The 14,926-nt window shown below is 40.5% G+C and overlaps 1 protein-coding gene across 2 annotated transcripts; it reads left to right on the top strand.

The window, feature by feature from the left end:
* The first annotated feature begins 218 nt into the window (after nucleotides 1-218).
* On the top strand, nucleotides 219-8,706 carry LOC142846909 (C-C chemokine receptor 1-like protein 1). 2 transcript variants are annotated; one of them, XM_075967671.1, is made up of 3 exons: nucleotides 219-329; nucleotides 2,569-2,652; nucleotides 7,278-8,706. In XM_075967671.1, the coding sequence occupies exon 3, from the start codon at nucleotides 7,345-7,347 to the stop codon at nucleotides 8,413-8,415; it is 1,071 nt and encodes a 356-aa protein (XP_075823786.1). In that variant the 5' UTR covers nucleotides 219-329; nucleotides 2,569-2,652; nucleotides 7,278-7,344; the 3' UTR covers nucleotides 8,416-8,706. The 2 variants fall into 2 exon arrangements, with proteins under 2 accessions (XP_075823786.1, XP_075823788.1); XM_075967673.1 differs by lacking the exon at nucleotides 219-329 and adding an exon at nucleotides 1,836-1,926.
* Nucleotides 8,707-14,926: the final 6,220 nt, after the last annotated feature.

A 14,926-nucleotide genomic window follows, 5' to 3' on the forward strand; every position in this document is an offset into this window, starting at 1 on the left:
TTCTGATTGGCCCTCAAGCCTTGCCATCACTGAACAGCAAAGGTCTGAGAAGGATTCTCAAAGTCTAGCATAAATAAGAAGCACTCAGTGAGCTTATTAAGACAGCTCCTCCCCCTGAGAGGGGCTGGACCCAGAAGCTTGGTGTCCAGCTAGATCCTAATGATACTGTTGCACCACGTCACCTGGAGTGACACTGGTTCCTGGCTTTGTCTGATTCAGACTCCCGAGGACTCCAGGGAAGACACATGAACTTTAGAAACATGATGTGCTTGTCATAAAGGGGAGCAGACATCAGGTACAGCGGGATCCGGCTAAATCGCAGCTTTCAGGTATGTACACTAGATTGTCTGAGGCTTGAGCTTGGGGTACAAAAGACTTTTTATCATTTTTCAGGCTCTTCTTTCCTGACTACCCCCTCCCTAGGCTCAGAACACAATGTGCTGCTGTTCTGGGAAGCATCCTGCTTGCAGCTTTGTGGTCCTACTCTGTGGCCGTTATCAGCAGAAACAGTGACCCTCAGTAAGCTTCAGAATCAGAATAGGACCTAGAAGTAGGTATCTACACAAAACATGTAGGACATAGAAAGGATAGAAGCAGGAAGCCAGTTCTTCCTGTATTCATAAGCTCTCAAATTCTGCCCCCCTGTGTCTGATTTGTGCATCTTGCTGTGACTGAAGGCTTGAAAGGAGGAATTGTCTCATACTTCACACTGCCATGCAGTGGGTGTGACCAGAGCAGATGCAGCTTAACATATGTCTACATTGGAGGGGGGTCTACTAGATGAGAGAGAAACCTGTAATGAGCAATGCTTGCTCGCCTATTTTCTTTGTTAGGGAGCAATTGTAGAGCTCAGGCTTCACCCTGGCCTAAGTTATTCTGAGGGGCTAAAAGCCAGAAAAATCATTGACAGGTAAACACTAAGGAAAAGACTCACAGAGAGATAACAAACATGGCAAAGTCCCAGGTTCTTCCTAACCCTCTTATTCCAATCTAATTCCCTTCTTTCATTTTGTGCAGGTCCCCAGACTATTTCATCCACTCAACACCACAGTCTAACTGTTTTTTCTATCTTGGCTATTCTTTAAAATGCTCTAATGCAGTGGTTCTCAACCTTCCTAATGCTGCAACCCTTTAATACAGTTCCTCGTGATTTAGTGATTCCCCAAGCATAAAATTACTTTTGTTGCTACTTTGTAACTGTAATTTTGCTACTGTTGTGATGTAAATATCTGATATGCAAGATATTTAATATGCAAAATGATCATTCGACCCTCAAAGGAGTCACAACCCACAGATTGAGAACTGCTGTTCTAACGGATTATTCCTGTGAGCATTCACACATATACTTCTGTCTTACTTACATCCTAGGAAATTCCCTTCAAAGTGACTGTTTTTGCACAGTGTCTGTCCATGATTCCTCGCCTCTGCCCACTAATAATAGAAATCCTTTCTCTGATGAGTTTCATCACACTTGGGTGTGAATGACACCAACAGTCATATGGTTACCCCAAGTGAAGCTGCTCTGAACAGGACAAGGCAGAAAGACTGTATAGGGCGAATATGAGTCTCAGGAGGAGCTGCACAGCTGCTCAGTTAATCAGCCACCTTGTAGCCAAACCTCCAACTTGGGGTTTTCAATCATTTAAATGTGTTTATTAAACACATATCATCTGAGTTATAGCTATGAACACAAGAGACCATTCCAGCTTCTCACAGTAAGAATGTAACTTATTGAAGAACAGTAAGCAAGTAACTAAATTATATTTTTTGTATGTTAGGTGGTGATAAATAAAGCAAGGAAAGGACCACAAATTCTACTTTAAGTGAGATGGTTAAAGACGACCTTACTGAGACAATGACATAGAAATAAAGGAAGTAAAAGAGTGTAGGCTCAAGGACTGTGCCTGGAGCACACAAAGCCTCAAGGTAAGACATTAAACAGGAACCAGTAGCAGAAACTCAGTTCCAGAAAGAAAGGAAATGAACAAAATTAAAGACAACCCTTTCAAGTAACTATTGTAACGAAGAGGGAAGGAATGGAGTACCTGAGATGGAAGTAGCATCAAGAATTTCTTTCTTTGATGCTTGCTTGCTTGCTTGCTTGTTTGCTTTCTTGCTTAATACAGAAATGTGTGTGTGTGTGTGTGTGTGTGTGTGTGTTTTCAGAGAAATAATACATTAGGGCATTGTGAAAAACTAACAAGACAAAAAACTGTTAGGTTGTGGTCATGAATAGGGGAAATAGGCTGGGATCCTGCACAAAATTAGAGTGAGTTAGATAAATTAGAATTTATCTATGAATCAGGACTGAAGGCAGAGTTGAAGGATACAATAAAGAGGAACAAATAGAGAAGAAGCTGAAACTTTAGATTCTATTTCCTCAGTGAAATAGAAAGCAAGGCTGTCAGAGAGGATGTTGAGGAATTAAAAAAAAGACAGAATCTAAATATTGACCTGTGGATAGAAACACAGCTGACAGATGTTAAATATAATTTTTAATAGAGCCTTTTAATATACTCATCCATAGAGTGATACCAGTCCTTATGGTTGTGTGATTTTTTTCCCCAGTAATATCCAATTCCATTGGTGTGGAAAGTTGGATCTAATGAAGTCTGAGATTTTGCTAACTGAACACGACAAGATCATAAAAAGGTAAAGAAGTTGAAAATGTATGTGGGACATTGGTCTTATTGTCTGCTCGTGGGTTTTAGAATGATGGGTTAGAAAGACAAGGGAAGGCTGAAAAATCTGGGGAAATTTTGAGCATCAGTGGCATTCAGGTCCCTGGACAGTGAAGGGAGTGGTCAGGGGCTAGGATGTCAGCAACGGAGATTGTAAAATGCTGCAGATATTGGAAATAGAAAGATCCAGGAGCTGATCATGAGGATAATTGAGTTCAAGGAATTCCTTGACTAGGGACCTAAAATAAACTTGATCATTGGGATAAAAAGTAAACAATGGTCTTGAATACTCTCATTCTGTACAGCCTTTTACATGGTAATTCTATGGCTCTTCTTTGAGTGTCGATTGGCTATGTGAGTTTCTCTGGTATTAAAATGCAGAAGAAGTGATAGTGACAAGTAAGATTGTTCCTTAGGAGACTCATACTAGCCTAAGGCCACCATGTAACAAAATCCTAAATGGATTAATTGAGCATCCACTAAGAGTTAAGTTGAGGAACCCTACACACAACAGAGCAGAAAGGAGGACATCTCAAAAAGTGGGGAAAAAAAAGATCTGGAGCCAAAAAAATCTGTTTCCCCACTGGAGGAATGGGGGTTACAAGCATTTTGGGTGGCTTGGGATGGCCACCCATGTTGGATTAGTCAACTTAAGCAAAACAGGGGAACTGATAGGCTGTTCATGAACAGCTTTATCAAATCTGACCAGTGTGGACCAGTCAGCCAGAAAAAATAGTCCTTGCTAGCATTTGTCTCAGATCAGAAGGGTGAGGAAGAAGCCAGAAATTCACCATATTTATTATTTGTCTTTGAGTGTGGATTTTGTAGTCAGGAAACATTCATTAAGGACCCTAGAAGGGAGAGAAGTAGATGCGTAGGAAGATCGCAGGACTGATGGAGATGGTGCAGCATGCTTTACTGATGGGTATTTGAGTCAAATCTAGAACTCTGGCCAGTAACAACATACTGAAATTTTCACTTATTTTCCAATTTTTTTGGTTATTCCACATGTGCCACTTCTGTTTTTTAAAGGATGCAGGGGACAATTCAATACATGCACAGTATGTAATGGTCAGCCAGACTAATGGAATGTTGCTGAATACCTGAATACCTCGACAATCTTCTTTAGCTGTTTGGAAATATTCAAGTATGCGTTATCAACCATAGTCACCTGACTGTGCTATAGAGCATGAGAGTAGTCCCGCTGTCTGGCTTCAGCCCTGTCCTGTTAACTGTCTGTCCTCTCTCCACCTTTCTCCAAAACTCTCCTCAAGCTCCATAACCTCATCTTGGCTTTCTAATTCTGTGAGACCAGCTTTCTAGAGATTTCGTAGCATGATACACATGGAAGAACTTTCATTAACAATCTAGAAAAATCACTTTCTGTGTTACCATGCAGAAACCTAGTAGGGAGAGAAGGAATACAGACATAAATGATCAGAATGTCTGGTAATGACAGACTTTAGAGCAAGACCACTGCTTGACAGCCAGGTCCCTGATATTCACTGTCTGGGGATGAAAGGACATTTTCCCCATGGTTGCATAGCATCATTAAACTCCCCTATTCCAAATTAGGAATTTAAACTCAAAGAAACTGGTTAATTCATTCAAGGTCACACAACAATTATGTTACAACAAAGCCCATACTCCCTGTTATGGAGGATTCCTCTAAAAACTGACAGGAAAGAATTCAGAAGGTATACACTCATACGTGATGTGGAAGAAGTTCTATAGCAGCAAGCTATCTATTGGGTCTTTTGTTTATCTCAAGGCTGAAGAAGGACTCTTAAAAGAAATCCCACACTAGCTCAGAATTGAGAATAATAGATGGTTATTTATTTAGGGGTAGACTAACAAATCAGAATCCTCTGCTGGAACAGAGAACAGCAACTGAATCCCGCAGCAGGAAAAGAGGTCAGACACAGGCTTTATATTGGCATAAATAGTATAAGAGGTCACTCCCCAGTGGGCGGGTAACTTAAGGGCTACTGGCTTTAGGATATCCTATAGCACCCAGGCAATCCTGGTATAACAATAATGATAATAAATAACTCAGAGCTCATTTCATCAGAATCCCATCTTCCATCTAACGCCTATGAGGTCTCACCTTTTGGATCCAGGCATATCTTCCTATCTGAGTTCATTTTTCATTTCTGTCTCCAGGTCATATCTTCCTTTTAGCCTTCTCATGGTGCTCACAGAGGGCTACTGAGTTAACTGTAAAGCTAGGTATACCAAAAAAGGTCATGTGATATGGATCATCCTAAGCCAAACAACCTGTTACCTTGAGTATCAACTTATAAAGTGATAGGTTGCCCTACTAAGAATTCACTGTCTCAACTATAATAGTATAAGAGAGGAAGGATTTCTTGTTCTTTTTTTTTATTTTCCATTCAATTATTTACACTTCCTTCCCTCCTCCCAATCACCTCCTGCTCCCTCATGCCCCCTCCTCCCTCTCCCACCCTGCTTGAGAGAGGGCAGGGAACTCTGCCCTGTGGGAAGTCCAAGGCCCTCCCCCCTACATCCAGGCCTTAGGGAGCTGTGCATCCATATAGACTAAAGTCCCAAAAAGCCAGAACATGCCGTAAAAACAAGTCCCAGTGCCTTTATCAATGGCTTCTCAGTCAGCCCCCATTGTCAGCCACAGAGAGTCTGGTTTGATCACATGCTTCTTCAGACCCGGTCCAGCAGGATTTGGTGAGCTCCCATTAGAACAAGCACACTGCCTCAGTTGGTGGACCAACCCCTCACAGTCCTGACTTCTTTGCTTGTCTTCTCCCTCCTGCCTTTCAACTGGACCTTGGGAGCTCAGTCCATTCCTCTGATGAGGGTCTCTGTCTCTATCTCCATCCATCGCTGGACAAAGATTCTATGGTGATATTCGAGATATCAGCATGATAGTGGGGCAAGGACCGTTCAGGTACCCTCTCCTCTGCTGTCCAAGGACCTAGCTGGGGCCATCCCCGTGGACACCTGGGATCCCCTCTAGAGCCAAGTCTCTTGCCAACCCTAAAATGGATCCCTTAATGTAGGTATCTTCTTCCCTGCTCCTATGTCTGCCCTTCCTCCATCTCCACCCTCCCACTCCCCCAAGCTGTTGCCAACCCTTCATTTCTCCCTTCCCTCTCCCCCTCTCTCCTTTTCCCCAACCTTACTCTCACCCCTGCCCCCACCCCATGCTCACAACTTTTGCCCTGCAATCTTGTTTGCTTCCAATTTCCAGGAGAATCTATATATGTTTTTCTTTGGGTTCACCTTGGTATTTGGCTTCTCTGGGCTTGTGAACTATAGGCTTAATGACCTTGGTTTATGGCTAGAATCCACAAATGAGTGAGTACATACCATATACATCTTTTGAGGTATGGGTTATCTCACTCGGGATAGTGTTTTCTATTTCCATCCATTTGCATGCAAAATTCAAGATGTCATTGTTTTTTACCAATGAGAAGTACTCTAATGTGTATATATTCCACACTTTCTTTATCCATTCTTCCATTGAGGGGCTCTAGGTTGTTTCCAGGTTCTTGCTATTACAAATAATGCTGCTATGAACATAGTTGAACAAATGCTTTGTAGTATGATTGGGCATCTCTTGGGTATACCCCCAAGAGTGGTATTGCTGGATCCGGAGGTAGGTTGATCCCGAATTTCCTGAGAAACTGCCACACTGATTTCCAAAGTGGTTGCACAAGTTTGCACTTCCACCAGCAATGGATGAGTGTTTCCCTTACTCCATATCCTCTCCAACAAAGGCTATCATTGGTGTTTTCAGTTTTAGCCATTCTGACAGGTGTAAGATGGTATCTCAAAGTTGTTTTGATTTGCATTGAGAGGATTTCTTCATTACACAACGTTCATGGCCCTGTCTACCAAATGTCAGTTGTAACCCCAGATTTTTGGCAACAATAATGGCAGGAAGGAGGAAGGAAGCAAGAAAGGACAGAAGGAAGGGGGAAAAAACCAAGGGAAGGAAAACCTTTCTAAGTACTGACAAGGCCATCACCCCCTTCACTGAGTACCTTTATAGGACAAAATCCATGAACTTGTTAGGTTTCTCTCTCTTTTCCAAGACTGTCCCTCCTCCCAGAACCTTTGTAGAGACCCCAGGAGCACAGCCAGAACTTTAATTAGAGGCAGGAAACTCCAACAGTTGCAGGGCTGCATCTGAACACCTTGGGTTTCAGCCCAGCTCTCATTCTCACCATTCTCTGTCCTGTGGCACAGTTCTAAACTCTGCATCTCTGAGTCATCACCTCTAAAATGAGAATAAATTAGAGCCTCAAGAAGTTTTGAATACTAAATCCGGTATCTAAGCCCGTGGCCAGGAAGTCACTTAGGAATCCTTAGTTTGCACAGCGTTTGAAAATGTTCCCCTTTGGGTTCTTCCTACATACAGCTGAAATCATTGAGTAAATTATTTACACACTTATTTGTTTGTTCTGTGACTCTCTTAAATTACCGGGTTAATGTGGGCAGAAAGGATGTGGGTACCCCTTTTCACCATTTTAACTTCAGGTTTTGATAGACTCTAGGTATTAATAAACAGTTCACTCAGTTGAAAAATGTAACCATTTCCTTGTGTTTGTTTTCCAGAGACCTAAGCATTTGAGAGCAAAGCAAACATAGAGGCCATTTTCCCTGACCTGCAGAAGAGTTCACAATGGAAACTTCAGCTACTACAGAGCCCTTCTACAACACAGACACCAAGAATGACTTCTTTACTGGACTCGTATGTGTGAGCATGGACGTGCGGGCATTTGGAATCACAGTGCTGACCCCCCTGTACTCCCTGGTGTTCATCATTGGTGTGATAGGCAATGCCCTAGTGGTTCTGGTGCTGATACAGCACAGGAGGCTTCGAAGTATGACCAGCATCTACCTATTCAACCTGGCTATCTCTGATCTAGTCTTCCTCTTCGCATTACCTTTCTGGATTGACTATATAATAAAAGGAGACTGGATTTTTGGTGATGCCATGTGTAAGTTCCTCTCTGCATTTTATTACCTGGGCTTGTACAGTGACATGTTTTTCATCACCCTGCTTACCATTGATAGGTATCTAGCCATTGTCCATGCTGTGTTTGCCCTGCGGGCCCGAACCGTCACTTTTGGCATCATTACCAGCGTCATCACCTGGGTCCTAGCCATCTTGGCTTCCATTCCTTGTCTGTGTTTTTTCAAGGCCCAGTTGGAATTCACTTACAATACCTGCAGAGCAGATTTGCCCAAGGAAAGCCTAAAATATTTTTTGAGGTTTCAGGCTGTAACAATGAACCTCCTTGGACTAATTTTACCTCTCTTGGCCATGATTATCTGCTATACAAGGATCATCAACGTTCTGCATAGAAGACCCAATAAGAAGAAGGCCAAAGCCATGCGTCTGATTTTTGTTATCACGCTTCTCTTCTTCCTCCTCTGGACCCCCTACTATCTGGCTGCATTTGCTTCTGCTTTTGAAGACTTCCTTTTCACCAGTGAGTGCGAGAGAAACCAACAGTTGGACCTGGCCTTGATGGTAACTGAGGCTATTGCCTACACCCACTGCTGTGTCAACCCATTCATTTATGTCTTTGTGGGTAAGCGGTTCCGGAAGTACCTCCGGCAGCTGTTTCAGAGGCGTACAGCTATTTCCCTGGCAAAATGGCTGCCCTTCCTCTCTGTGGACCGAACTCAGAGTGCCAATTCCGTGTCTCCATCCACAGGGGAGAATGAGCTCTCTGCTGGTATCTAATTTGGATCCCTGGATGCCAGCCAAGATCCAGAAGAGAGTGAAAACATAGTGACTCTCCAACATAGATACTCATTGTCTTGTAGACCAGCAGGACCTTGCAGGTAGCTGAGATAGAAGTCAACTCTTTAACGTTTGCCATTATCTTCTTCCTGTCAGAGAGGAGATGTATGAACAAATTGTGACATTCCAAAGACCAGGTCAATAGGTTTCAGGGAAGAGCTTAGATACAATAAGAGGTAGTGTTTGTGGTCATTAGGACTGTCAAATAAAGTGAACCCTACAATGATTGTGGAACCAGTTAAGTCTACGATAGTGTGTACTCTGAACCTAGAAGTCAAAGGCAGATCACAGATGCCATTTCTGCTGTACTCCCACTGCAGGGCCTGAACTCTTGAAAACCCTTAAATTTAAGATCTATTGAGGCACTGCTTTATCATTTGGGTAGTAAAGTCATTAGAGAGAGATTTATATTTGTTAAAACCAAAGACTATGACAAGTCAATAGGCAAGGACATTCACTTTGCCTATTTATATTCTTCTCCTTAAGGGAAGTGGCCTCTTAGTATATAATATAACATAATATTATTACTATAATATATGTAGTGTATGTTAACCTCAGAGATGTTATCCTGCTGGTTCTATATAACTAGTCTAGAAAAATAATTCCTAGTGCATTGTCTTTCGTTAACAGCATGACAAATATGTACAGAGTGTGAGCACGCTGAAATAATTTTACCATGCTTGACCATGGAACTCAGTTTAACTAGTGGTTCCATTTTCAGCGGCTGCCACTTGCTTCACCTAGGAGAACTTAATTGGTTTGATAACTCCATTTACTACTCTTATCTCATGATAGAAAAAAGATGGACTTTTGTTTTGTAATGCTTTATTCATCACAAATGACTTCTGTCAACTTATTACTTCATTGATCTTATACCTTTTTAAATAGAAATCCCTAATTTTTGGGGTTTTGTTTTATTGGTTGGTTTTTGGGTTTTGGAGGAGGGTGTTTTCTGTTTGGTTGACTTGTTGGTTAGTTTGGGTTTTCAAGACAGGGTTTCTTTAGGTAACCTTGGCTGTCCTTAAATATGTTCAGTAGAATATGAGTTCGCTGGCCTCGAACTCATAGAGATCCACTTGCCTCTGCCTCTCAATCGTTGGGATTTAAGGAGTGCACCACTATTGCCTGGCTTGAAGTCTCTAATTTTGATGTAATAAATTTTATCTTTTTTCAAAATTTTGCTTCTGATATTTAAATATTGTTTAAAGTTTTCACGGGCCCTTCTTTTCTAATTTGTTCTATATTTTCTTCTGTTACTGCAATATTTCATTTCTTTTTAGATCTTTAATCTGACATGTAACTGTGACATGTTGCCCAACTTTTCAGAGATTAATTCTTCCAATCTTTGAGGTATAGATGATAGAGGAATCTATGGGTTGTCATGAAGAATAACTGACAACGTACACAAAATGCCAATGTGAGTGTCTGCTACATAGTATCATATATAAATAACTGTACAGTTAAAATAAATGTATTTAGTTATAATATTTCTGAGTCATAGAGTATCTGAAGACATAGCAAAAACATAAAGATGGTTTTAATAAAGTTTCAGAAATACCAACCAATAAAAAATAAATTTTTACTTTTTTCTTAATCAGAAGGTAGTGTCAGCAAAGGGCATTAAAAAGCCCTGATGTAGGCTGATTTTGTTTCTTCTCTGTAGAGTTTCATGGGGTGCATGGATTTGGTCCTTGCAGCTCTGCATCCTCTAAAATTGCCAAATATTTGTTTTTAGTCTTTTCAATTCCCATTCTCACTTTCTAGAGTAAGAACTAACTGTCTTAAAAGAGCTGGTAGACTATTGTTCTGTGCCACATCTGGATACCATCTTCCTAACAGCTTTGTTTAGAATATTTCCTGTCCCCTGCCATACCACCATAAGTGGGAAACCCATCAAGACCACCTTAGTTAGAGTGACTACCGTTGTCTTGCCCACCTAGAGCAGCTTGGTGAAAACTGAGTTTTCAAAAGTTGCATAGTTTCGTGTGCAATGACTTCTTAAGGCCTCCTTTCAGGAAATCTGGTCCTTATACATATTACCTAGCCTTACAAACCTATATTCTCTCTGGAAAATGATCCACCAATCAGTTCCCAGAATTATAAGGCGCCAGACACACATACAAACCCTGTTTGATTTTTTGGGGCATGAACTGAGTGGTAATTAGTCAGCATCTTGCCACATATCAACCTTGGGGTGTTCCTTCTTTTATTGTATAAGGTAAGGGGATTCCATCCACTGTGGTTGATAAGTTCATGTGTCTGGTGTTTTTGATATGATATAGTATAATCACAAGAGTCCTTATTTATTGGTACAAATAAATACAAAGTTTGTGTCTCTTGGTATGCTGGCAAGCAGTGATTACTTACTTATATAAACATGATGTGTAGTCATTCTTTCTTGGTATTTTTTCTCAAAGCAGAGTAACTTCAGTCAAGGCTGTGCTGTATAAAATAATATCATTCAAGGCTAAACACTCTGAAAGTTGGTATAACATAGCGAAACTAGAGCAGACTCAGCCATTCTCACTACATGAAAGGTTTTTTCTTAAACTCAAACTCTGCTTCAAACAGCCCATTCTGAAATCTTTTTCTCTAAGTTATTTAAGATCTAGGTTTCATCTGAATAGAAGTCTCTGATAAAACTCCTCAGCCTGCATAACCTACAGCGTGTAATTATAAATTCGAGGACCAGCATATAGTTTCAAAGCACATTGTTATTTATACTCTCTAAAATGTTGCTTAGTAGTCAGGAAAGTTAGGAGAATCCCCACTTTATAGATACAGAAACACAATGAGAAAAGTGATGGTTGCTGTGCAGATATGGGAAGCACTCACTATTAGTCAGATTTTATTATTTGTTAATTGAAAATAGATTTTTTCATATAATGTATTCTTTTTGAAGTTTCTCCCACACAAACTCCTCCTAACCTCCTCTCCTATGCAGATCCACACTCTTTCTTTCTCTCATTAGTAAACAAATAAGCATCTAAGTAATAATAATAAAAGAAAGTAATATAAAACAAAACCAAACAAGTCAGAATAGGACAAAACAAATGAATAGAGGAAAAAGGGCCAAAGAAAATGCACAAGAAGCATATAGATAAAGAAACACACATGTTACACACAGGAATCCCATAAAAACACAGAACCAGGAGCAATAGTGTCCATCCAAAGCAACTACAAGGCAAATAAATGATTAAATAAATAAATACCCTGGCGTTATATTATGAGACACAGAACTGCCAAAGATGCCACTGAGTCCATTTTGAGTTTGAGCATGGGAGGCTACCTTTAAGAGTTTGTTTTCCCTATAAAACTCCTTTGGAGAAAACTTTTTTTTTCCGTTTCCAAGGGGTTATCAGTTGGAGATAGCTTCTGGGTTAGGGATGGGGCCATGTATCCACTTCTCCTTTCACCTCTAAAACCCCATCGGCTGAAGATCTGTGCAAGCTCTCTACATGTTACCATAGTCTCTGGAAGTCCATATGCGCATTAGTCATTCTGTAATTAGAAAACCTTGTTTACTTGGGCTCTCCCATACCCTCTGGCTCTTACACTCTTTCTGCTTCCTCTCTCAACTGAGCCCCTAGGAGAGGTAGTTGTTGAAAATATTTACTGATGAGTGTTCCAAGATCTCTCACTCTCTGCACATTATCTGGCTGTGGGTCTCTGTATTTGTTCCCAGCTAATGCAGGATGAAGTTTCTGATGATGGATGAGCAAAGCACTGACCTATGAGTATAGCAAAATACCATTAGAAGTCATTTGTTGCATGTTCCTTCAGCACAGTGGTTCTCAACCTCCCTAATGCTGTGACCCTTTTATACAGTTCCTCATGTGGTGACTCCCGACCATGAAATTACTTCTACTTCATAACTGTAATTTTGTTACTGTTATGAATCACAATGCAAATATCTGATATGGAGAATATCAGATATGCACCCCCTGTAAAAGGGTCATTCGACCCCAGAGGGATTGCAACCTACATCCCGAGAACCACTGTTTTGGCAAAACAGTAGTATTTGGTTTTCCCCTACATCCCTGGCCTATCTAGTATCAAGTTCTTGGCTACCAGTGCAGTGCTGGGTATGGATTACATCTCATGGAGTAGACCTTAAATCACATCAGATCTTGGTTGGTTACTCCACAAACTTTGTGCCACTATTGCACCAGCGTATCTTGTAGGCAGGTCACTATTGCAGATCAAAGGGTGTGTAGCAGTGCTGGTTTTTACCTCTCTCCTTTGGTAGTATGCAGAGTACCTTCCAGTACTATGAACATTATTAGTTCATAGGGGTGAAGGCTCTAGGTAGACACCAGCCATGCTCAATGAGTTATGTAGGAGTTGTCTTCAGCAATAGGGCCTTACTAGCAGTTTATGGGGAGCAGACAATAGCATTGACAATTGCTTGGGTTGCTTGGGAGTTCTACTGTGACCCCTTTGATCAATAACTCACTTATATATAAACCTTTCCAGGTACCAGAAACTTCATTTGTGAGCAAGAGATGGTTCAGCTAGGCTTCTGTCTTCCCTTTATTTGGAGATTTCATTTATATCAGATTCATGTGTATATATTTTAGGAAGTTCTACTGTAGTAGGTTTCGATATGACTTCTCAAATTGCTCTTAGTTTTTGATGTGCCACCTTCTAGTCACCCCTCAATTCTATCTTCCCTCCCTCTTCACATTTGATCCTCCCATTCCAGGCCAGTCATTATTCATTCACAACTATCGATTCTACTTCCCCTTCCTAGGGAGATCCATCTCTTCTCCTAGTCCTTTACTCTATACATAACCACTGTGGTTATATTGAATGTAACTTGTTGATATGCCAGTGGGTATGTCAGAGGAACAGTAGGTGGCAGTTGAGGCTCAGGAAGTCAGCCCACCAGGAAGCAAGGCCCCAGTGGGTGAGTCTTGGGAAGACAAGGCCCGAAGAGCCTCAGCCCCAGAATGTCTCATGCTATTGCTGAGTCTTTTCATGCTTGCTGCTGCTCATTTTCCTCTGGTCTCTGACATGTTGTAAATGGTGTGGGAACACCCCCACTACCTTTAATGTGATATGATTAGCTCATGAAAATATCCTGTTCTAGTGGGCATTTTTACTTGTGGATTATTATGAAGATGATTTCCTCCTAAGGTGTACTGTTTAACTGAAGCAATGATTTTATTCAATAGTAGTTTAAATAGGACGTTAGTAATTGAGGGTCTTTAATAAACAGAGGTTAGCTTATTGGGAAGAATAATATAGGTAAAAAGCAAGACATGGTGTTGCCTCCCACCCCTGATAAAGCAGGGGTTGCAGAGGATAGAAAATAAGAACAACGAAATGTCACACAGCTAGTTTCTCATGAGGAGCCATATAGACTGTGACATAGGTTAATGATTAAGAAAATAATTGAATGCCGGGCGGTGGTGATGCACGCCTTTAATCCCAGCACTCAGAAGGCAGAGGCAGGCGGATCTCTGGGAGTTCGAGGCCAGCCTGGTCTACAAGAGCTAGTTCCGGGACAGGCACCAAAGCTACAGAGAAACCCTGTCTCTAAAAACCAAAAAAAAAAAAAAATAATAATAATAATTGAGTTCCAGAAGCCCAGCTATCTCAAGTTCTTTTAATCTTAATGTTCCCAGGCTTCAGTGTGAATCATAGCTAAAACAAAACTTTGAGATAATACAAATCAAGGTTAGATTAAAATGCTTTTGTTAATAGCTTTGAAGCTTAAAAAAAACCAAAGAAACAATTTAAAGTTTAGAAAGGCACACAGTTGAGTAAGAGACTCCTTGAGGTCAAATAACAAGAACAAAGCTGCCCAATTATTAATAGTTGCCACGCCTCTCTTACTAGGATTGGTTGGTGATCAAGGATGATGATTAAATCCTTCTACCCATTTCTGCCATTGGTTTCCTGATGATATAAAAAATAAAATTGTTGATGAGTGGGTATGTACCCTGGGGATTTAAAGTAGAGATGACATTTTTTTCCATATATAAAAGTTTAGGGTTGTGATTCTTTTAAGATTCCTTATAAGATTACCTTTTGAGATAAGTAATAAAGTGATGGATCTTTTCTTTGTAACCACAAAATCAGCCTGCCAGTAAAAGAACTGGCTGAGAGAAATACCTTGCTTGCTTACACTCTGCTAATCTATGACAAATGACTTGTACATGAATGTATGGGTTCTTGGAAAAACTTGTTTTATACTTATAATACATAAAATGTTTAATCATATAAAGGATATAAAAAATGTTTTTTACCTATATTCATTATAATCATTCACTTGAAAAATATAAAGTAACCACAATGTAATTTTTACATCACCTGAAAGATTTTGCTGGAATATATAAACTATAAGGTAAAAAATAAAGTTAGTTACAAGGAAGACATTAAGAGAAAGACAGAAGGGAATACATCTGGATAGAGGTAAGAAAAGAAATAAAGAACAGGAGAGAGA

This window comes from Microtus pennsylvanicus, chromosome 3 (genome assembly GCF_037038515.1).
Source record: "Microtus pennsylvanicus isolate mMicPen1 chromosome 3, mMicPen1.hap1, whole genome shotgun sequence".
In the NCBI taxonomy this organism is placed as follows: Eukaryota; Metazoa; Chordata; class Mammalia; order Rodentia; family Cricetidae; genus Microtus; species Microtus pennsylvanicus.